General features: G+C 48.2%; 2 protein-coding genes across 2 annotated transcripts; one reads left to right on the forward strand and one right to left on the reverse strand.

Moving 5' to 3' along the window:
• Positions 1-5561: 5561 nt before the first annotated feature.
• ANKRD54 (ankyrin repeat domain 54) lies at positions 5562-11599 on the reverse strand. The gene is made up of 8 exons (XM_064655062.1): positions 11292-11599; positions 10900-10947; positions 8648-8746; positions 8112-8183; positions 7659-7706; positions 7412-7536; positions 6437-6544; positions 5562-5754 (listed from the first exon to the last, which is right to left on the reverse strand). The coding sequence occupies exons 1-8, from the start codon at positions 11575-11577 to the stop codon at positions 5680-5682; spliced, it is 861 nt and encodes a 286-aa protein (XP_064511132.1). The 5' UTR covers positions 11578-11599; the 3' UTR covers positions 5562-5679.
• A 234-nt stretch (positions 11600-11833) lies between these two features.
• On the forward strand, positions 11834-21464 carry EIF3L (eukaryotic translation initiation factor 3 subunit L). Its single transcript, XM_064655061.1, has 13 exons — positions 11834-11966; positions 12044-12092; positions 12203-12413; positions 13031-13110; positions 13355-13416; positions 14752-14821; positions 15536-15609; positions 16416-16587; positions 16826-16980; positions 17760-17930; positions 18900-19397; positions 20405-20485; positions 21223-21464. The coding sequence occupies exons 1-13, from the start codon at positions 11934-11936 to the stop codon at positions 21259-21261; spliced, it is 1695 nt and encodes a 564-aa protein (XP_064511131.1). The 5' UTR covers positions 11834-11933; the 3' UTR covers positions 21262-21464.
• Positions 21465-22755: the final 1291 nt, after the last annotated feature.

A 22755-nucleotide genomic window follows, 5' to 3' on the forward strand; every position in this document is an offset into this window, starting at 1 on the left:
AGACATTGTGGAGCAGGGCTGGGTGACATCAGGCAGCTTGCAGAGCTGTGATGTGTGTGAGCAGAGCCACAATCTCCCCCTTATTTCTGTTCTCTTTCTATTCCCTACTTCCGTTTGCGTAAATCTTTCCTTATTGCTTTGTCCTGCCTGCTCTTAAATTCCCAGGTGACGTGGTATTTCTAACGCTTGCTGAAGCTGTCGTAGACCTTGCTGGAGCTCAGCTCCAAGGACACCCATTTTTCTGTGTGGAGGCCAGCTGAAGAGCTGTGCTGGGAATTAGTTTTCTTTCTCCATTCAAGTGCTTGATGTTGCTTTCTGCACTTTGAGCCTCCCTCGCCTCCTATCCCTGTTTGTGATTTTCCAAGCTCCCTCCCTTCATGATGGCTGCCACTCCTCTGCAGTTGATGCTTTTCAGAAACATGTCCAGATTGCCTTACCCACCTTCCCGGGACAGCGAGTTCTACAGCCACCCTTTGCACATGATGCCATGGTTGGTGGCCAGCTCACATGGCCTCAACCCACCTCTGGGCAACAGAGGGTGAAGACTCACTACACAGCCTAAAGCACTGGAGGGAGAAGGGAACAGGAGTCAGGAAGAGTGATGTGGCACAGCTGGATGCTGCCTGTTCTTGCCAGATGCAGCTGGGCTGTTTCTCACCCCGATCCTGCTCCTCCTAGTCCCAGCTTGCAAAGGAAGCAGATCATCTCAGAACTGACTGCTGCACATTTGGGTGAAGCCTAAATAAAACAGGGCAGAGAAGACAAGGAAGACCTTAGGAGAAGGTGCATTTAATGTGACAAGTGGCTGCAAGCCCCAGGCCCCTTCCCTAAGCTCTGCCTGGTGCTAAGCCCTGATTTTGGGGAGCATGTGAGCAGGATGGGGAGGCACTGAGTTTCAGTTGGGAAGGCTCTGGAGCCAGGAGGGAATTCCTGTCTGCCCAGTAACAGCGTACATGCTCCAACCGGTTTCTCAGCTCAAAAGCAGAGGTGAAGCAAAGATGTCACATCCTTGATATAGTTAGATTTAATTAAAGCTGAAGGAGCTTCATTGCTGCTTTCCACGCAGCCTTCCCTCCAGACTGATTAGCATTCTGCAGTCTCTGCTCCTAGCTTCTTGCCTTAATTAATGACTCCTTGCTTGTATTTTCTTTCCTACTTGTCATCACCCAGGCTGATGAGTTCATCTTTAACCCTGCAGAGGCTGGTTTGCCACATTAGCCGAGTACTGCCGTTCCAAGAGCTGAAACAGAGATGAAATGGGAGAGGTCTGAGCAGGCTCAGGCTTTGCGGCTAGGGGTCGGCACCATCTCCTCTCTGTGGAGCAACTTAGTCCTGCCAACTGTGCACTGGTTCTGGTGTCTGGCATCTCCCTGGCATGTGTGACATGAGCCCAACACTGCTGGGAGGTGTCAGACCCAGATGCCAAGAAGCTCATCGTGCTTACACCCCTGCATGCAAACCTGGCAGTCCTGGAGTGGGAATTCTGGTTACTCGCTTTTGGGTTTAGCTGCTGGTTGCTAATCCACAATCAGCCTTAGCAGGTTGACAGCTGATTATGTTAATTCTTCCAACAACCACATGCCCTCTTCCCCTCTCAGAGCTTTCAGAAAAAAACCAAAGGAACGCTGTTTGCCATACCTCTTTTATCAGCTTCCTAATCAAAACTTACTGATTCTTCCACCTACTCACCCCCTAAGCCCTCAGCTGCCTAGGGCTGCTCTCCCACGTGGGCCAGGCACACCACATGAAGAAGGCATCTTTCTGTAAGTACCTTCCTGTGATGAAGGAGAAGAGATCTATCTTGCTCACAGAGTGAGCAGAGGAAGCAGATGAAAGGGTGGGAGGTTTGCCAGAGATGCTTCATGGGGTTTGCCAGAGATGCTTCATTGGGCTTCCTTAGCAGCACAGATAATTGCAGTGCTGGATTTGCAGTGTGCTAGAAAGGCAAAGGTGGAGGAAATAAAGGAATTCAGATGTCAGAGATTAATTATTTCAGCCGCTGAAGAGCTGAACAAACTCTTGATGTTCACACACATTACAGTGCGTGCTTCACATTCGCTTGCATGGGTGAGTGGCTGCTTCAGAGAAAGGCCTTTTGCTTAGCAACATCCATGTGGCTTTGCTGGGAGGTTTTGTTCAGGGCTGTTGCTTCTGCTGTGAGTCCTCAGTGAGACACAAGCAGGTTTTCAGTCTTTACTCGCTGGCTTTGGTACCATCTTATAGCACAGCAGTGGCTGTAGAGCCAGGGAGGTGGGTGCTGGGTTCAGTAGCTGGGGATTCGACACATCCCTGCAGAGCCATGCTCTGAATGAGGAGGGGAAATGGAGGGTATTTGGAAGTCAGGTAGGGGTGAGGGGGAACAAGGCCTAGATTCAAGTCCCAGTTAATATCATGGCCCTGAGGACAGGGATGCATCATTGCTCAGGCAGGGATCTGGGAAGTGCGTTTGATGGTGTGGTACAAAGAAAATAAGGAGGTTGAACTGATTATAACAGCAAAACAAATAGCAGAGGGAAACCTGTGCTGTTGTTTCTATTCTCCATTGCTGCAGCAGACACTGCTGGGAGATGCAGAAAGCTGCCACCAGCCTCATGGGTTGTGCAGGGAAATCTGTGCATGGAAATCTGTGACCCAGGGTGCAAGGATGGGGGGAATAGCTGCTGGGAGAAGCTGAATTCTCTAGGCCAGGAGCAGCAAAAAAAACAGACAGTGCCAGTGAACAGCTCTTAGCAGCGTGAAGCCACCATCTCCTCCTCCCCTGGAACCTCTTCTTTCCTTCTTTCCCTCCCCAGCACCTAACTTGTTCTAGATACAGATGCTGAGCATGGCAGGGTAGCTAAGGTTTTGGCATGACTGGCTGATGCAAAGAAACATAAAACTTTTCTCCATCCAGTACCAAACACATGATATGGCTCTCAGCAGCCCAGTGCTTCATTCCCGAGGCAGGAAAGCAGAACTAAGTGGGGTGATTCACAGAATGTGATTCCTACATGATGCAGTTTTTTCCCTACTGAAAACCAGATACCCTTTTGTCTTTCTTACCTGGTGTTACTGTTAAAGCAGCAGCAAAACTTCCTATAACCCTGCTTGTTTTATTATTGATCGTCCTCCCATGGAGGGAGCAGTGCTGCACAAGAAGCAAGATAATTGCTCCTGGCTGTCTGCAGCACCCCCACCTTTCCCCTGTCAGGAGCTGTTATGAAAAAAACCAGTGCCAGGTGAGACAAAGGCTTGAAGAGCTGTCGACAACATCACGTGTGCCGAGGCTAAAAGCTTCACTCTGAGTCCCAGCTAGATGTATTCCCGCTTTGAGGTAAGCTTCCAAGGGGTGTCTAGTTAGCAGACAACATCAGCAACTAAAATAACTGCAGAGTTAAAGAGCATTTCAGCCACCTGCTCCTTGAGCACCTTAATGGTCTCCTCAGCAACAAGGCTGTTGAGGGCAGAAGCGCTGATAGCTGGGTGTATGTGGACACCAAGACTAGGCTGTGAAGACAGTAAGAAATAGGGTAAGTAAAGGCTGGACATGAAAGTCACCTGCTCCTTACACAGGGACCACACTGGAAATTCTCTGCACTGCCCAGATGTCCCTCCCCAGTCCCTCATCCCTTTGCTGCCTCTTCACAGCACAGCCATTTTATCCAGCATGGGGCAAGGCACAAATTCAGCCACTACCTTCCCACCAGCTCCATACCTTTGCAAGAGTGCAGAAGCACTTCTGCTGAGAATCTCTCTCCTCTATTTGTTCAGTTTTCACAGCAAATGCCTAGATTTCAAGTTTGGATTTCTTGTCTGTGGGAGTCAGGATCAGAAAAAGTCAGTCAGCAACCATGTACTTTGATCTGCAAACAGAGCAGTGTTTGAATTCAAACAATTTTGTGTTGTCGTTTCTGATTTCAGTACCAGCTATGACAGTAGCAGTTACCAAGTCCAGTGCTGTGCGTGGGGCCTGGAACATACAGTAAAGAAAGAGAAATGGGCTGCTCTGAAAAAGAGAATTTGGCTGAGGAGTCTTAAAAGGCTGACAGGATTTTATTGAAGTTTATAATACAAAAAGGTCATATTGTCTCCCACCTCCTCGGCATCCTTCCCATCCAGCACATCATAACGAAGTACACTATTCATAGTGACAGCTCCAGCCCAACCAACCACAAGACTGCTGGTCCCAGTCATGTTCTCCAGCACCTCATGGATGAACTCATCTAAAAGCCATGCCTATTTCTGGTATCTCAGCTTTGAGCACAGAGGTCCACTTAATCTCTTCCTGGACAAGAGGCAGATATCAGAGAGCATGCTGATCTAAAGGTCTCTGAAGAATGCTCCAAACTGTGGCTGCTGCATGTTTAAGCTGAATCCTAATAAGGCACTCTTCCAAACCAGTGATTCCCAAGCTGTGGAATGGGTATGGCTACCAGCACTACCACAGTGTGGTACACAGGTAAGAATTCAGATTATTATTGGGCATGTTCCTGCTCCCTGCTGCTGTTGGCACCCTATCAATGGGATTTCATGATCCCTGCTCCAAAACAAAGTAATCTAAATCTTCATTACTAACCACAGGGGCAGAAGTGAGAGAGCAGCAAGATCAATTCACTGCATAGCTGCATCACTTCAGACTCCCAGCAGAAGTCATGATTTGTTTCTCACACTGCACTTAAGGCTCTGCATGACAAGCAAGAAACACAGGATTGCTGACCAGTGGGCTTGGTGCTGCTGAGGCAGACATAAACCCATATCCATCCCAGCCCAATAATACAGTTGCACGTGCAACACCTCCTATCACAACGGGACCCCTTGCCTGAGACTGCCAGTAACAGGAAACAAGAAAGTCAGTTATGGTGGGGGTTTTTTTGCAAGATGTAGATGTCTACCTAAAACTATGTTAAGATTGTCACCCCCCAAACCTTATTCTTGCATCAGGGCAGCTCTGACCTGCTAGCTGTGTACCTGGGTATTTTTTGCAAGTGTTACACTGTAGTATCTAAGCACTAACTTGCAGCAGTGATTTAAAAAATGAGGCCAGCAAAAGCTGTATCCCATTTGTAACCAGACAGATTCTCTGCCCTCTGACCACAGGCTCTGGGGAAGGTGAGGATTAAGCCTCAGTGCATGTCTCTCAAAGCAGTATGTTTGCTCAGCCGCTAGCATGCAGAATTAAGCGTGTGTACTTCTCACAGCACAAAGCCTTCTGTTGTCCAAGGTATTCACTTTCTCTCTCAGGCAATTGAGCACTATGGAGGTGGCAAAAAGTGCTTGTTTCAAGCATTTCTGTGATGCTGGCCAGCTGCTGAGTGCACTAGTCAGGGCTGGTGACTGTACATGACATCAGCCACCACCTACATCAAGCTGAAGTACTTAGAAGAAGGCAAAATATCTCTGGAAAAGGTATCCTATTCATCACCAGCCCACCTGATAAAAAGTAGAGCAGTTCTTTTACCCCAAAGTCACAGATGCGGCACTCTGTTGTCTCTTGCCTCTGTTGTCCAAAGCCTGCTGCCTCCCCATGAGGCAGCTGTGGCAGCACCAACAGGAACAGTCTGAGCACCACTGGAGAGTCAGTCTGGCAGGAAAGGCCGCTGGCAGCAATGTTTATTCAGCGATCTGGGAAGCAAGCTTCAGCTTCCTTTTTTTCTCTCTAAGGCTTCTTCTGCTGCATCAGGAAGATGATTTGGAAGCCCATTACCTGTTCTCCATCTTCTGCATCTGCAGGCTGAGCGATGTGAAGCTGGCCAGGAGGTCTGTAACCTCATCCACCTGACAGAAGAATACAGCTGGCTGTTAGGCAGGGGAATGCAGCTGTACAGCCACTCGCCACCACAGAATAAACCGCGACACAGCAGGGACTACCCCTGAACTAGGGTTGCCAGTAATGCCCATGCTGAGCTTATGCTAGGACAGGATCCCTTTGGTCCCAACAATCATGTAGAAGGGCTCTTATCCTCATGATCAAACAAGCCCTAATGTAAGGCAACGGGAGTTCTTCCCATCCCTCAGGAGGTCAATGCTTAACCTCCACCCTGTGTGATTTAGCCAGTCCTTAAAATAAAAGCATGTTGCTGCATTACCTAAAACTCAGTGGTATCAGGGCTGTTTCCTCTAAGCCTGTTTCTAAGGGCCAATCCTTTGTAGGAAAAAAACCAAACACACCCTGCAACCTGGTGTGGTTGTGCTGATGCTGGCCTTAAAATGACTGTGCCCTCAGCCCATCTGATGTTCAGCTTCTCTCCTGAGCTGCTAGGCACAGCAATGCTTTCTGCATTTTGAATTCCAGCCTAAAGGAGTACGAGTCATCACGTAACTTGCCCACTTGACCCAATGTGAACAAAAACATTTCCATAACCGTGTCTTTAATGTCATCCACTGCTCATGCAATTGCATTCTCCTACACACAGGAGCCACAACACAAGGTGAGTCACAGTAGCTCAACGACACCTACCTGCTCCTTCGTGCTTGTCATCTGTAACCTGGAACAGAGGTCATCCAGCTGTTCCTTTTGCTCATGCCTCCCCAGACGGTCCAGGTATTCCCGCAACATCTGGATAATCTGAAACCAAGAGGCATAAAAGGCAGACATCAGAGAGCTGCACCAAGCTGAGGCGTTTTTACAGGAAAAATTAAATTGCACTTAGATCACCGAGTACACAGCCTTGATGCTGCAGCACATGGCAGAGTACGTGATCCTTAGAGAAGAACAAATGCAAAGCAACTGCACAGCACTAATGGCAGCACAAGAGCCCAGTGAGTCACCAGAGGCATTCATCAGCCACAGACGGACTACCTGTGATCCTTGTGTCTGGTTTAGGAACAGGGAAGAGAGATAAGCCCAGCTGAAGCAGCATAAGGCTTAGCCCCAAGAGCACCAAGCTTCTCTTTATGGCTAGCTAGCTTCCCTCACTGTGAGGAGCAGGAACTTCCCACTCCAGCAGGATCTGCTTGTGCACAGTGGATGAAAATCCTTGTGGCTCCTATAAGGCTCCTGATGTGAGGCCCATGCCCTGTGCATTTGTAACCTCACAACTGCTTTCCTATTCCATGGCTCCACATATTGGAGCAGGGTAGACTGTTCTAGAAATACAGAGTCCTTGCATGTGCACACCATAGCTACAGCCTCATGCTGTGGTCCCTCTCCTGCCCACAAGGCATCTGTCTTACATGGTGGTTGAAGAAAAGGAGTGCTCCATACAGCCTGAGAATTAGGATATTCAATGCATTCTTGGCCTACCAGAGCCAAGGGAGGTCCTGCAAAAATTTAGAGTAGAGATTGGGAAAAAAGAAGGTCTCTGAAAATGGAAGGGAAAGTCAAACTCTCCCCACAGTGGTTAAGAACCTACAGACGGGTATTTAAATAAAGGGTGCAGGATGCTGCCAGGGGCTGCACCACCTTACCAGAACATGGCACTGTTTCTTTTACCTGTTTCACTTCCAGGCGTACGGCCTCCAGGCTGTGGGACAGTCCTTCCTGCAGGATGTTCAGCTTCGATTTAGCGAGGTGCAGCGGGGTTCTGCCGGCTCGATCCAAGGCGTCAACTCTGGCCCCTGCAAGATGCACGAGCAAGGACAGAAAGTGAGATTTGTTGTCAAGATCTGGTGTCCCTGGGGAGTATCAACAGGGCAGGCAGGAAAGGGACAGGCTGTAATTGTTATAGAGGAAATGTTACCTCCGCGCAGCAGCATGGTGATGACAGGAACGTGGTTCGTGCAGGCAGCTGGGGAGGGAAAACACAGGACACACAACTCAGAGGCACTAGCAAAAACGAGTTCCTGCTCAAGCGCGGAGCTTGCTGCTTCCCAAAGGCTTCTTTGCCATGGGAAAGAGGAACAGCTCAAATGCTAAGATAACCTCACACTCAAGCCCGAGTATTCCCTCTGGAACAGAGCTTGCGCTCCTTGGGGCTGGCAGAGAGAGGGAAATCGATTCTCTCAAACTTTTTTTCTGACCCCAAACTTTGTGAGGAGTGAAGCTAGTGAAATTCAAAGAGCCCCTTCTAGGTCCTTAAATCTGGGGATGCATACTCTGAGACACAGGGAAGAGGAAGGTGGAGAGGAAAGGAACAGTAAGGTGGTGTTCACCTCACCTCTCTTCATGCAAAACTCATCTCTGTGGCACTTACCCAAATGTAGGGGGGTGTTGCCCAGCCCATCTCTCTGGTTTGGGTCAGCCCCATGGTCCAGAAGCAGTTGCACTGGAAACAAGGAAACAACCACATCAGTCCCTTCCCTTTGCCCCACAGGTCAGGCCCATATGGGCCACAGGTCCACGTTGCAGCCACCAGGCTGCAACCAGCAGCCTGCCTTACAGGTGCTTCTCTTCAGCTCATCAGCTTCCTTACTGAGACAGGGAACAGGGCTTTGTGCAGCAATGCAGAAGGACCCAGCTCAAAGTCAGGCAGTGCCACTGCCCTTGGGCTCTCTGAGGGGAAGAATGGGGTGGAAGGACACCCTTCCCTCTGCATCAGTACAGCCCTAAAACTGGGAGGTCCTGCTCCCCCTCCAACAGGGGGACATGGGAAGCCCTGGGGCCAGAGTTCAGCTGGCAACTTTGACACAAAAGAGCAATCTCTGTCACATGCTGAATCAAACTAAGGAGCATCCTTTGAAATCTCTGCCACAGAGAGGTTGGAAGGCAGAACTCCCCCTCCCCACTCACCAATGTGATCGTTGCCATTGCAGGAGGCGAAGTGCAGGGCGGTCCGGCCTTTGTCGTCCGCAGCACAGGGATCAGTTCCATCCTCCAAGAGTTGCTGCACTGACAGCACCAAGGAGGAGAAGAAAGCAGGTAAGCTGAAGGGGCACCTGATCAGAGAGGGGTAATGCTATCTGCTCTTCTGGGGTAGATATATGTGCTGTCAGCTGCCAAGTCAATGGGACTTGAACCAGCATCCCGCTCAGCAGAACCAGCCAAGGCAGCACAACCTCCACCCTCTGTTTCAGCCTTTACCACCTTCCACACGTTGCCACAAAAGATAAGCCAACAACTCTAATGGCTAAGGATCCATCTAGCCAAACTTTCAAGTTCCAAGGACAATCTGCAGCAAATGCCTAGAGAAGAGTATAAAAAGACAGGAAGGATGTGGGGCTAACTCTTAGCTTTACTCATCTGTATCTCAGGCACTTCCCAAGCTAGAGTTAGCATCCCATGCTTACTACTCATCCGTGGGCTTTCCCCATAGATTTGCACAGTCCTTTTCTGTGCCTGTGTAAAGTTTTCACACCAACATGGACTCGTGGTCAAAGTTTCACAGTGTAACTGTGTCTAGTGAGAAATGCCATTTTTTCACACCTGTTTTGACTATGCCCCTTCCCAGATCCATCTGAAACTCCTGTTTTTTTGCCACACTCAGTGTGGCAAAAGTATGGGAATGGTGGCTACAGTATGGGTAGCAAGCAGGGGAGTGCACCGACTCTACAAGAGCAATGCAAAGAGCCCAGTAAAGGTTGCAAAGATTAGGTACATAAAAATAGCATCTGTTGCAACATGGGTAAGAACAACTGTAAGGGTTATTTTATTACTCCTGTTGTTTTGAGATCACCCTGACAGAGTAACCGTGATGAGTGCATAAAATAGAGCTCACTACATAGCTGTTAAAAATGCTGACAGGTTCACTATATTTTGAGATCTTTAGCAGCATATCCTGCAACAGCCAAGACTGTCAAGTACTGGAGACAGAAACTAGATAGCTCAGACCACTGAAAGTCACCATTCATCTCAGCTTCCAGAGATCGAATTATAGCCACAGTTGAATTTCCTCCTGTACACCTCCTGCTTTAAGTGTGGCACAGAACTGAAAGGAACACCTGAAAAGATGGAATTGGCATTAACAGGGGATGTTTGATACTCCAGAAGAAAGACAAGGAGACTGGAGTGCCCCCAGTGAGAACCATTAATGGGGAACACTTTAGCTAGTCCCCCCCTGAAGCCAGTAGGAATGACATAACCTCTCCCACCCAATGCCACCACAGGAAACAGCAAAGATGTTTACTTGTTGATGAAGAATAAATTAATCATCAGGCACTTTCTCAAGTTGCAGAGTGCAGAAAACACATCAGGATTGTAAATAGGGGAACCTGTCTTTCACATCCAAGATGGATTGAAACCGACTTCCATAAAGCCACGTTCTTTCATTCTTGCTCTTGACTCACTGACTGAAGCCCAGCCCTTCTGTACTGACAGAACCCACAGATGAACTTTACCCATTAGTTTGTGAAAGAAGGTGTATTGTGGGGCTGAAGGACCTGAAACCTCCCCCCGATCTGGTAGACTTGGGTTTTCTACAAGTCGAACCAGTTTCCAATTCTGTTCACTGACTGGCCTGATAAAAGGCAAGCACAGCTGAGGGGACAGCACAGTCTAAGGAGGGACAATGAAAAGGGGCAGATATTGTTGCTGGACACTTCATATCAAACCCCACCTAATCCACAGTCTAGAAAGGTAAAGAGAGTAACAGATAGGCCATGAGCCTTCTCTGAGTTCACTGTGAGAGGCAGAGTCCATCTCTGATCCTGGTTCTAATCTAGTGGGTCACACTGCCTTATCTTACAGGGCATGGCTTAGATAATCACAGCTTTTCCACCTTAACCAAAACATTACTCTCTTGCTGCTTACAACTGGGTAAAAGGTATATTTTAAAGCAGCTAGAACAGTGCAGTGCAGATTTAGCTCGAGGCAGTTGGAAAATTAACTCTATGAACCAGCTGCAGTGAAAAAGTGAACACTATAACCAGCCCCACTCTGATCAGAGAATGAAACTGGGCTCCAAAAGAGCATTTTCTAGATCTGAAGCATCTAAAGCACCACGTCCACAAACTATCAGCACCCATTTTGTCCTCTCCTAAAATAAGAGTCCTTGACATACTGCCCTTCCAGGAAGAGATCCCAAGTGGGACTGACAGAAGCCTTACCTGTGTCTAAATCATTGCTATTGGCAGCTTCACGCAGCCTTTTCAGAGCTGTGGAGAAAAGAAAGCAATTACTAAGAAGCACAGAAGAAAAAGCTGCGTTTCCCTACTGGAACATCCCATCCTGGTGCTCGAGCCCAGCTGTGGGGCCAAATCGCACTGCTGCTCCTGGCTCAGGAGAAGGGGAAGCCGGAGATCAAGCCACCAGGTGAGAACAGCTCTTCCTCGTGTCCTCCGGAAGCCCTCCCACTCCTGACCGGCACCCTCCCCTGGCAGGACCAGAGACGCCTTCCCAAGTCGCCCCCAGAACAGATCCGACCCCCTTCCCATGCGGAGCCGGCCGAAGGCGAGCTGTCCTGGGGCGGGACAGCGGCTCCCCGCCGCCTCCCGCTCACCGTGGGCCTCCTTGCCCGTGGGCCCCAGCCGGCGGTGCAGGCGGGCGGCCCTGCGCAGGCGGCGGGCCGGGATCTTGCCCGCCGGCTCCTCCCGCTGCCACAGGACGTGCAGGTACCCGAGGGGCGCGCCCGCCGCCGGCCCCAGCGGCAGCCCGGGCTCCAGCAGCGGCAGCCCGACCAGCGGCTCCGGCTCCGGCTCCAGCTCCGGCTGCGGCTCCGACCTCGACTCCGGCTCTGGCCCCGGCCCCGCGCCGGGTGCCGCGTCGGCCCCGCCGCCACCCTCCATCCCCTCACGGGCCGGGCCGGGGAGAGGGGCGGGGCGTCACCATAGCAACAGGGCGGGCCGTATCCACTCGACCAATGGGAGGCACCTAGCTCTCTGCGTGCAGCCAATGGGGAGGGCGCAGGCAAGGAGGAAGACGAGGAGAGAGGCGGTGACCAGGAAAGCCTGAGGGGCAGGCGCGTTCTCCTATCAGAGGGAGGGACGGACCACAGGCAACCCATGGCGGCTCAGGGAGCTGAAGACGGACAGTTGCTTTAACCAATGGAAGTGATCAGCCAGCCGCTCCGAGCCCCGCCCCAGTGCGCGCCGCAGGCCCGCGTTTCCGGCTGGAGTCCTTTCCGCGCCGCGCCGCCGCCGCCATGGCCTACCCGGGGGAGGACTACGACAACGAGGTGCGGGCTGGGGGCAGGGGGCGTGGGGGGTGCGGTCGGGCTGTTCGCGGGCACTCACTGCCGCCCTCTTCCCACAGGCCGCCTACGACCCCTACGCGTACTCCAACGACTATGACATGCACACGGGTGAGTGCTGGCCTGGGCCGCGCCTCCGCGGGGGCTCCGGCGCCCGGCTGGGTCTGTGGGGCCGGGCCAGGCCGTGCGGCGGCTGCTTCACTGCTCCACCTTCCCCGCAGGAGACCCGAAGCAAGACCTGGCCTACGAGCGCCAGTACGAGCAGCAGACCTACCAAGTGATCCCCGAAGTGATCAAAAACTTCATTCAGTATTTTCACAAGACGGTGTCAGATCTCATTGACCAGAAGGTGTACGAGCTCCAGGCCAGCCGAGTTTCCAGTGATGTTATTGACCAGAAGGTGTACGAGATCCAGGACATTTATGAGAACAGGTACAACACCGTCCTCCCTGCAAGTGGGAATCACTGTTTAAACTGGGATGAAAGTGCACCCTGCCCTTAAAAGGAAAGGCTTGCCAAATCTTGCTGCTACCTCTGTTGTTCCAAACTTGGGCTTTCTCTAAAATAGGTTTGGTTTGGTTACTGGGGGGAAAAAACCCCAGATATTTCCAGCCTGTTAGACTAACATAAGTATAGGTGAGTTGTGACCCTTCTGAAGAAGAATATCAGCCCTGGCCTAACAGGTATGGAGGCTACAAAAAGGGACCTCAGTCATACTAGCCAGGCAGTTTGCAGAAAGCTGTGAGGTGTAACTTTTGTGTGTGTTCCTTACAGATACTCTTCCACTCCTGCTTGTAGCTGTGTCACCTTGCCATAAAGAAAATGTGGAAGTAACAAAGTAACATGCACGGCTGTTCCGTGACTGAGGGATAAACTGAAGACTAACTGCTTAGTTTGCAGTTCTTGTTCTTTGCCTCAACACTGGAGTTACAGGGGGTAGTGGTGGTGCTCAGCCTTCATCAAACCCAAGGCGCCTCTGTTGTCATCTCTAACTCCATCACTGTCATACTGAAAAGTGGTTTTTCATACCACGTGTGCTTGTCTTTCAGCTGGACAAAACTGACAGAAAGGTTTTTTAAGAACACCCCATGGCCAGAGGCTGAGGCCATTGCCCCTCAGGTTGGGAACGGTAAGTCTTTTTCTTTGGTTGTTGGAAAGAGAAGGAACTAAGTCCTTCTGATGCGTGAGTGAGCAGGTGCACAGCGTTGCTGCTGCCTGAGTCAGTTGTCTTTGTCCACTCTGGCAGCAACTTCAGCAGGTGCCTGGCAAGGAGTCAAACTGCGAAGTATCCTTAAGTGCTTCCCTTTATGATTGTGGCAGGAGGCTAATAGGCCTTGTGGCTTGCTCATGTCCCCTTCTGTCATCTTTTCCAGATGCTGTTTTCCTCATCCTATACAAGGAGCTGTACTACAGGCACATCTACGCCAAAGTCAGCGTGAGTGTTGGCCCTTTGTCTTCCTGTGGGTTGAATGCTGGTTTCTTTGTGCCAGCAAACTTGCCAGATCTTGCTGCCACCACAGTTTCAGTGGTCCCACAGTTTTTCAAGACAGGATTTATGGGTTTGTGAGCCTTAAGTCACATTGCTTCTAGGGAAACTTAGAATTCTTGCCTTTTGTTAGTTTGGTGAGGATTCACTGATTGCTGAAAAGCAAGAAAGACTTGACTGTTTGTCTGAGGCTCATTAGCTGTCTCTTCAGGCTTGGTTATAATGAGTGTGCAGGGTTCCCTGATAGCTCAAATGAATCGGAAGACAGATCTGAGTTTTCAAGAAGCTGTTTGTTACTGACATTCAGTGCTGCTCAGTGAGTTAGTTAGTGAGTTAGGGAAGAAGGAGGGTTTGGGAGTTAATTGAATTTACATTTTAATTGCTTTTTTTGTGTGTTTCTTCGTGACTCTTTGTTCTTCAGATGAGCAGGTGGATGAGGGGAGTTTCACAAGAGGAAGGTGCATTATTTGTGATTAAAAACCCCTCATGGGGTCAGAGTGCTTTGCAAAGAGGGAAGTATGGATACCATAAAGGATACAGAAGGAGGAAGTGGAAGGAATAATGCTCTGTGAAACAAAACAAATCCCTCAGGTTTTTTTTATTTAATCTGCTTTAAAGTCAGTGAGAAAATCGCAGTACTTGGTTTTTTAAGGAACAGACACATGACTTACGGGGCATATAAGTAATAACTGCAATTTTACTATGGACCAGAGGGTGGAGAAATGAGCACTTTAAAAAGTGCTGTGTTAATCCAAGGCTTTAGCAGGAGAAACTGGTTTCTCAAACTGTGCTGTTAGTGGTTCTCAGACTCAGTGTCTCCAGGCTGAACAAGAGAGATAACTCTAGGAAGAGAGTGATTCCTTACCAGTAGGTCAAAGTGTTAAGAAATGCTGTCCAGAAACAGAATCGTTGATTTATTAAGGCCTCTCATAAAGGGAGAAGGAAGGAACGCTGGTGAAGGTATAGGAAGTTCTTAAGTCTGGGCAGCAGAGAGGGGAAGAGGGAAGGTTAATGCACAATATTCACAGGAATTTTGACTGCTCGATTGTCCTGGGAGAAGCTGCCTGTACAGGAAAAGTCAGCCCTGCTCTATGGGACAACAGTGATACAATTTCAGGCTTTCTGGGTGATGCTGGTGGATGTCCTAGTTGAATACTGGCTTTAACACTTCTGAAAGAGACCCTCCACTGCTGTGACTATTCAGTGTCCTTTGTATGCTGTTGCCCATGAACTTCCCTCTTTGGTGCTCAAAACAAAGCAGACTGTGCTGACTTCTCATTGCAGGGGGGGCCCACACTGGAGCAGAGATTTGAATCCTACTACAACTACTGCAATCTCTTCAACTACATCCTCAGTGAGTTGCTGCAATCCATGTCTAGTTTGTTATTTTTGGAGAGGGAGAGTGGATGGAGAGGGTGGAGCTGGAGAAAGGGTCAGAAGAACTGCAACATGTTTGTGTATAGATCGCAGAGGGAGAAGTAGTCTACGAGCTTTCTGTATGTTTGAGTCTGCTGAATGAAGAGCAGTTTGCATCCATGAATTTAAAAACATAAAAAGCAGAAATAGTTCCCAGTGCTTTCTGAAACACTGTAAAGAATAAAACTTATTTAGCTTTCTGTCTTCCTGAGAACTGCTTGATCTACTTTTATTAAAAATTAAAATGAAGCTAAAGAAAAATTAAGCTAAAGGAACTTGCAGTGTTTTCACAACTGTTTACTGTTGTTGACTCCCCTTGGAGCAAATTTTAGTGTTTGTGACTCCCTGCCAGGCTTTTTGTGGAGATTAGATCAGTTGGGATAAACCCCTACAGTCTGTGTACAGCTTCTGAGAATTGCTGCTGCAGAGCCGTCACACTTTAGAGATTAACCCTGTGCATGTTCATAGTCTTTGAAAGTGAAGGCAGCTGAGGTAGTAGAAGCTACATATCACAGCCCTGCTGGAAGCTTCATTCATCTACTGCTGCATCTCCCATTTCAGGGAAATTCTTGTGTTCTTTAATTTGTCTACTCCTCCAGTTCTGCCACTGTTCTTGCTCAAGGTATTGAGCTTCTCATCTTTTCTTCTGCAGATGCTGATGGCCCTGCTCCCCTGGAACTGCCCAACCAGTGGCTCTGGGATATCATTGATGAATTCATATACCAGGTATGTGGCTATAAGTCTAGACCATTTTGGGGTGACTTTGTCTTTATTAGTTGTATGAATTTTCCATCTCTTTTCTTGCTGTGATTTTCATAGTGAGGATACCACTGCACGTAAAAAAAAACTTCGTTGAGCTCTTTAGGGAGTCCTGAACTTTTGTGGATATTTCTGTTTCAGAACACAAGTTTTGTGTTTCTTAGTCAGTTGGGCCTTTATGCTTGCACTGAGAGATTGATGACCTGCTTTGAAATAAGCTCTGGTCTAAGATCTTAACATTAGGAAATATTTTTACACTTATTTTTCTGAGTGCAGCAGTACAGATCTCAAATGCTGTTGTTTTTTCTCTGTAGATTCTTTTATCTGTAACTTTTTACAACAGAGCTGCCTGTAATTCCTCAAATGCTGTCTTGTCAAGCTTAACGATGAAAAAAGGGATATGTGCATATATAGAAAAAAGATGTGTGTATGCAGACTCATCTTCTGATTTGGTCATTCTCTTTGCTACCTGTTCAGACAGCAAATTTGTGTTTAGTTGCCTGTCCTAATTGTCTAAGAGATATTTCTCTGCTTCAAGCTGTTTTCTGGCCTTTCCCCTTAGTACTGTATCATTTTTCCCTACATGCTTTAAAAGTGATATAATTCACCATTTTTATTTCCAGGTGATCTCAGATGAAACTTTTGTTTTATTTTTTTCATGCAACTTTTACTTCATTGTATTGCATTTGTGTGAGCAACTTGTAAGCTTAGTGCACTCAGCTGAGCATCTGCAAACAAGCTGTTCATCACTGAATCTCTGCTTTTTCCTGTAGTTCCAGTCTTTCAGCCAGTACCGCTGTAAGACAGCCAAGAAGTCTGAAGAGGAAATCGACTTCCTTCGCTCCAACCCCAAGATCTGGAACGTCCACAGTGTCCTTAATGTGCTGCACTCTCTGGTGGACAAATCCAACATCAACCGACAGCTGGAGGTCTATACAAGTGGAGGTGAGCTAGCTGGGTGGTGCCAAGCAGCACTGGTGGTGTCTGTGCTGCCTTGCTTTGATTTGACCAAACTCAGTTAACTTGGTTGGGAGCTGGATCAAACCCATTATCAAGGGTTGGATTGGCTGAGAAGTTCTGGTGATACATTTGAGGCCTCGTTCCTTTTGCATGTAAACATAGAGGTGCTGAAAGGCAAGCTTGCTTTCTTGGAGGGTGTCAGCGTGGTTCCTTATTTTCCTAGGTGACCCTGAAAGCGTGGCTGGTGAATATGGTCGCCACTCCCTCTACAAGATGCTGGGCTATTTCAGCCTGGTTGGGCTACTGCGTCTGCACTCTCTGCTGGGAGATTACTACCAAGCCATCAAGGTGCTGGAGAACATCGAGCTCAACAAGAAGGTAGTACAACATGTTCTAAGCCCTCTCTCGCAGTCTTCCAAATGCCTCTATTCAAACACACTGGTGAAAGATTGCCATAATGAATCTTCCAGCTGAGGATACTGTTTGTATCTGCTGTAGTTGTCAGGAGTTTGTAGTTGGGCTCAGCTGGAGCTTTGGCATTAAATCAAGCCATATGATAATGCCTGATGCTGTTGCAGCACAATTGCCTAGTTTTTTAGGGCGTTTGCTGTGTTGGGAAGGCAGTGTTGTTACAGGGAATATCATTGGAAATGTAAGCAGTAACAGTGGTAACTAGCTGAACACACTGTTCCTGTCTTTGTCAATGGCTCATTCTTGTATTTTTGGCTTTTGTTCTCACCATGCCTGTTCCCACCTTGTGTGGTTTTGCCCTAGAATTGGGTGCTGCTTGTGGCTAACTGAAGTCCAGCAGCAACATGGGCTTGGCCCAATATTTGGCACAGATCTATTTATGTGCTGTCTGGCACAGGATGTGGAATGAAACAGGGGGAAAGGGAACTGAGCAGACCAATATTAGGCACACTGCATGAGTTCTCTGCTTGCAGGAAGCTGAAACTGGAAAACATAGGAAATGGGATGATCTAATTAACAATGAGGAAGCTGCTGCGGGGATGGGTGGGAGGTGAGGTATCCTGAATTAACCCTCTCTTTTCTATATTTGGGAAGGGAGTGAAAGCAGAGGTGGCTGCGTTCTGGGTAATGAGTTGTTTGGATTGTTGTCTCCCCTCTAACATTGCACGTTGATTCTTCCTTCTCAGAGCATGTACTCCCGGGTGCCCGAGTGCCAGGTGACCACCTATTACTACGTGGGCTTTGCATACCTTATGATGCGGCGTTACCAGGATGCCATCCGTGTCTTTGCCAACATCCTGCTCTACATCCAGAGGACCAAGAGCATGTTTCAGAGGACGACCTACAAGTATGAGATGGTAAGAGATAGAATATACTAGACTTCCCAAAAGAAAAGCTCTTCTTTCCTGCCCCTCCTCCAGCACCTGATAGCCTACGTTGAATAGTCCAGCCTTATTTTGCTGGCAGTGGTGACTAGGGATCCTTTGAACTCCTTTGCCATTTGTGGCAATATTTCCTCTTAGCTGTGTTAGTAGTTACTTTGCTTGTTCCCCACACTGTTACCCCAGCTCCGTTTGCACTCTCCCCCTAGACGAGGTTGTTACTGAATATCAGCTGCTAATGATTTTCTTGTTGACACTTCTTCAGACTGAGTCATGTTCTTAGTCCAGTTCTGCACTTCAGGTTGCTACCATTGTCAGATATATTTCCATTATCTGATAATCGTTCACAGATATGGCTGTAACAGAAGTTCCTTTCTCCTTCCACCTAAGCTGTCTCTGGTGCCTGTTTTACTACCTGCTGCTGCTGTCTTCTTTTCATCCTCATGATTTATTTTTAACTCTGTGTAGCCAAATCCTGCCAGTCTTAATTCTGTGACACTTCAAAAATTTGATATGTCTCTTTCAGCCACACAGCTGTCTGTTTCATTACACACTCAGATAAATCTTCCTTCACAGTTTTTGCTTCACTGACCTCCCTGATAACTATCCCTTGCCAGAACATGGCTGTTAAACTATCTGCCTTCCCTTCTCTGCACTTCTTTGCACCAAAGCAGTCAAACCTGCTTCTGGCCATCCCAGTTCTGTATGGCTCTGGATGCATTCACTCTGTACTTTCCTTTTGTCCAGCCCTCTTTTTCACTGGTGAGAGCCTTGATCTGTCTGCTTTACCCAGAGGTACTGCTTATTGTGCTGTCACCCTTGAGCATTAGAACCATCAGTGCTTCGGGTAAAAGTCTGTCTCTGGAAAATGCAGCTCCCGGCTCCCTTCAGCACCCTGGAGCCTGAGCACACTGTCAGGCTGACAGGTTCTCCTCTCTGTCTCAGATCAACAAGCAGAATGAGCAGATGCATGCGCTGCTGGCCATTGCCCTCACCATGTACCCCATGCGCATCGATGAGAGCATTCACCTGCAGCTGCGGGAGAAGTACGGGGACAAGATGCTGCGCATGCAGAAGGGCGACGCACAGGTCTATGAGGAGCTCTTCAGTTATGCCTGCCCCAAGTTCCTTTCCCCTGTGGTGCCCAATTATGACAACGTGCACCCCAACTACCACAAGGAGCCCTTCCTGCAGCAGCTCAAGGTCTTTGCTGATGAGGTTCAGCAGCAGGCCCAGCTCTCCACCATCCGTAGCTTCCTCAAGCTCTACACCACTATGCCAGTGGCGAAGCTGGCTGGCTTCTTAGACCTGACAGAGCAGGAGTTTCGTATCCAGCTGCTCGTCTTCAAGCACAAGATGAAGAACCTGGTATGGACCAGTGGCATATCTGCCCTTGACGGAGAATTCCAGTCCGCCTCTGAGGTTGACTTCTATATTGACAAGGTTGGTATCTGCCCTTGCTGGCTAGGAAATTCTTTCATCCAGGAAATTGTGGAATTGGCAGCACCTGGTCTTGCTCCATCCTGTGTGAAACATCCCTTCTTCCTTTGCCATGTGAGGGGCTTGGCTGCCCACAGTGAAGCTGTAGTCCTGCTTAAAAGGAGAGTCAATGGGTAAAGGCTGATGGGATGTCACAGACAGCTTTGGCAGTCGGCATACCTAAAAAACAAAGGTCCTAAGTGTCTTCCCCAGGACACAGAGAACTGTTTATTTATCAGTGTTTTCTGGGAGGTGACAATTAAGTGACAGTGCTGTCAGCGAGCCAGTGTTGCAGGTGGAATTGTCAATTTCATAGGTGTCCCCCACATCTCTCCTTTACTTGATGAAGCAGGGATGTTTCTTGGTCATGTTACAGATCCACTTTTCATTGAAGGAGCATTTGTTTCTGGCTAGGAGGAATCTAAACATGAGGTATATGGACATGTCACCATATCGCCACTGGAGCTCCAGCAGCAGTGGGCGTAGCAAAGAGTCTTGGAGAACTTCATTTTTAGAGAAGACAGCAGTAACCATTAGGTTTTTTGCTATGAAGGAGACTAGGTTGCCCCTTGTTCTTGGCTCTTAGAGCAGACCTCTTTCTGCAAGGTCTCATGCTGTGTCTCAGCCTAGCACTCCTGTTATATAGTGTGACTCTTAGCTGCTGAAAGAGGGAAGCATGAATTGGGCTTGGAACTGTCAAACTGCTGCAAAGAGAGACAAAAATAGGCAGAGTGTGCAAGAATGTGAGATGTGAATGCAATGTGATTTGGGGACCCATGACAGGCAAACGTATAGGGAATGCTGCCCACAGAAAGCTGAGTGGTTACTGTGGTACTAGCACAGGTTAGATATGTGTGATGCTGAACCAGGGCTGGAGTGAAGCCCCTTAGTTTGCTCCTCATGTTTAGCAGTTCTTGTTGTCTCCATGCTAGCACAGTCCTTTTCCTGACCTCATGCTGTTCTCTTCCCAGGACATGATCCATATTGCAGACACAAAGGTTGCTCGACGCTATGGAGATTTCTTCATCCGCCAGATCCACAAGTTTGAGGAGGTGAGGCCTGGGCAGCAGAGCTGTGTAGCTCTCTAAGAAACATGGAGCAAGCATTGGGCTGTGCAGGCCCTGGAGTAGCCGTGCTTGGGTGAGACAGCTGTGTGATTCCTTGCTGGGGTGAGCCCTTGCTCTGCAAGGCACTGGGCAAAGGCAGGTGTTCTAAGCAGCAGCTGCTGGCCTTTGAAGAATGGTATGTTTTTCTGTGAGAAGTGCTCATTTGAGCTACAGTGGAAAAGGAAGAGGGTTTTACTGTCCAAGGACACTGACTCCATTGTCCCTAGACTATTGTGGTGTTTCTGTCAGTAATACAACCAAAATCATATCTCTAACCTCATAACTATGGCTCTAGAAAGTAGCCTCAAAGATTCCAGGAGCACAGATGACCTCAGCATTGTGCTTGGCCAGGAGGTGACATTCTGTCACTGCTCCACTTTCCCAACAGAGGCCGTTGTGCACTGGAGGCTTAGACAGCAAAATCCTGAGATTTGGGGACTTGAGCAATACAGGGTTGTGATACCAGTGCTAGAAGTTTGCATCCCCTTTTCTCCCCACGTCTTCCTTTGCTGTCTTGGAGAGGTGGAGAGTTTTACTTGTTCCCCTTCTACTTCACACACTGCACTTGCTCTCTTTGTCAAAGAGTTGGAGGAGTAGAAGCATTGAATAAAGTCTGCTGAGGGGAACAGTAGTGTATGTGAATCACTATGTATTTTTCTGACCTTTGCTTTCTCTAATTCCAGCTGAACCGAACCCTAAAGAAGATGGGCCAGAGACCCTAAAACTTCAGTGGATGCAGTGCAGACCTGGGCAGAGAAGTGGGTGGGAGAGATTATTCTCTTTGTGTTGAGGGAAGGGAGCTCAGGGTTCTGGCATTTCTGGAATCTCCTGTGACTCTGAAGGGTTTTTGTATTTAAATATGCAGACTTGTTTGGCTCAAGCTATCTCACCAAGGACAAGACATCTAATAAATTGGTGGAATTTTTCTGGTGAGCATTTGGTATCTGATGTACTGATTTAGTTTTCCTCTGTGGAAGAATATAACTGCATCTGGAGACATAGGCAGCTGCTGTTGGTTTGTGCTCTCTTTGGTCCATGCTGTTGCAGGTAACAGAAGGGAGCAGATCTCTTTCAGGGCCCTGTACAGTCACTGTGCACAGCAAACAGGGAAGGCTGCAGAACTGGTTAACGGGGAGAAAACGAGCTGTTCCACAGTGTCTTCACAGAATACAGAAAGAGCTGTTACACCACACATTGAATAAGCCTGAGTTGTAACTGCTTTTCTAGAAGTTTGCATTTTTGCCTTTCTACCCCTCTTTTTAGTTTTAGTTGCTAAGATGTAGAAACACTCCAAACAGGATTGATGTGTTTTTGAAGGAAGGGGAAGGATTTTTGTAAACATTCAACCAGTATTAACTCTCATCTGATGAGATGTCCTTGCTGGAGGTTGTGTTTTATTTCAGCACAAGTGATGCCCAGGACCTGGCCCTTTATTCAATGGAATTCAGTTTCTTTGGAAAACTCCCCAAGGGCTTTTAATTTATTAAAACCCTTTAAATGCAAATTTTCCCAGCTCTCCAGCCACAAATTTGCAGTGCCTTGAAAGAGGAAAAAGTTGAAAACTAGCCCCATAAAGGGAAATCAAGGACATGTAAAGAAGGGGAAGAGAATGCAAAGAATGAATCGCATCCCTCCACACCCTCTCCCCTCTCCTCTTGGTGTCTTTAAATAGTTTGGTGTTTGAGTGGTGGAAACAGGTGCAAGAGGAAAACCTGCATGTGTAACAGGAAAGCTACACAAAGCGTATTTCAGATACACCACCTGCCTCTCTGTACCTCTCCCTCTTGTTCCTTTCTACTGAGAGAGGGGTCCTGGCAGCCCAGTCTGGCTCTGTGTGTGATTCTGTTTAGAAGTGGGGAATAATTAACCTTTGTTGGATTATATGCTGTTTGAATGAGCGTCAAGTTTCCAGTGTCCTAGATACTGCTCAAAAGTAAACTGTTTTCCCCCACAAAGTCAAGTATCCTGGACGAGCAGGGTACGGGCAGCACAGAGTGAGATTAAATGGGCAATTCTTGCTGGCCTTCTAGCTGCTGCCATTATTGTTATGGATGCTAAGAACTTACTACCTCCAGTTCTGGAGGGTTTGAGGCAGCCATACCATTAAGAAGTTAAAAGACTGAGATGCCACTGCATTGCAGCATCCCATGGGAGCCGTGTTCATACCAAGGAGAATCTGCTCCCTTTTGTTTTTAGGGTTGTCACTTTAGCTTCTG

This window comes from Pseudopipra pipra, chromosome 5, assembly GCF_036250125.1.
Source record: "Pseudopipra pipra isolate bDixPip1 chromosome 5, bDixPip1.hap1, whole genome shotgun sequence".
Taxonomy (NCBI): Eukaryota; Metazoa; Chordata; class Aves; order Passeriformes; family Pipridae; genus Pseudopipra; species Pseudopipra pipra.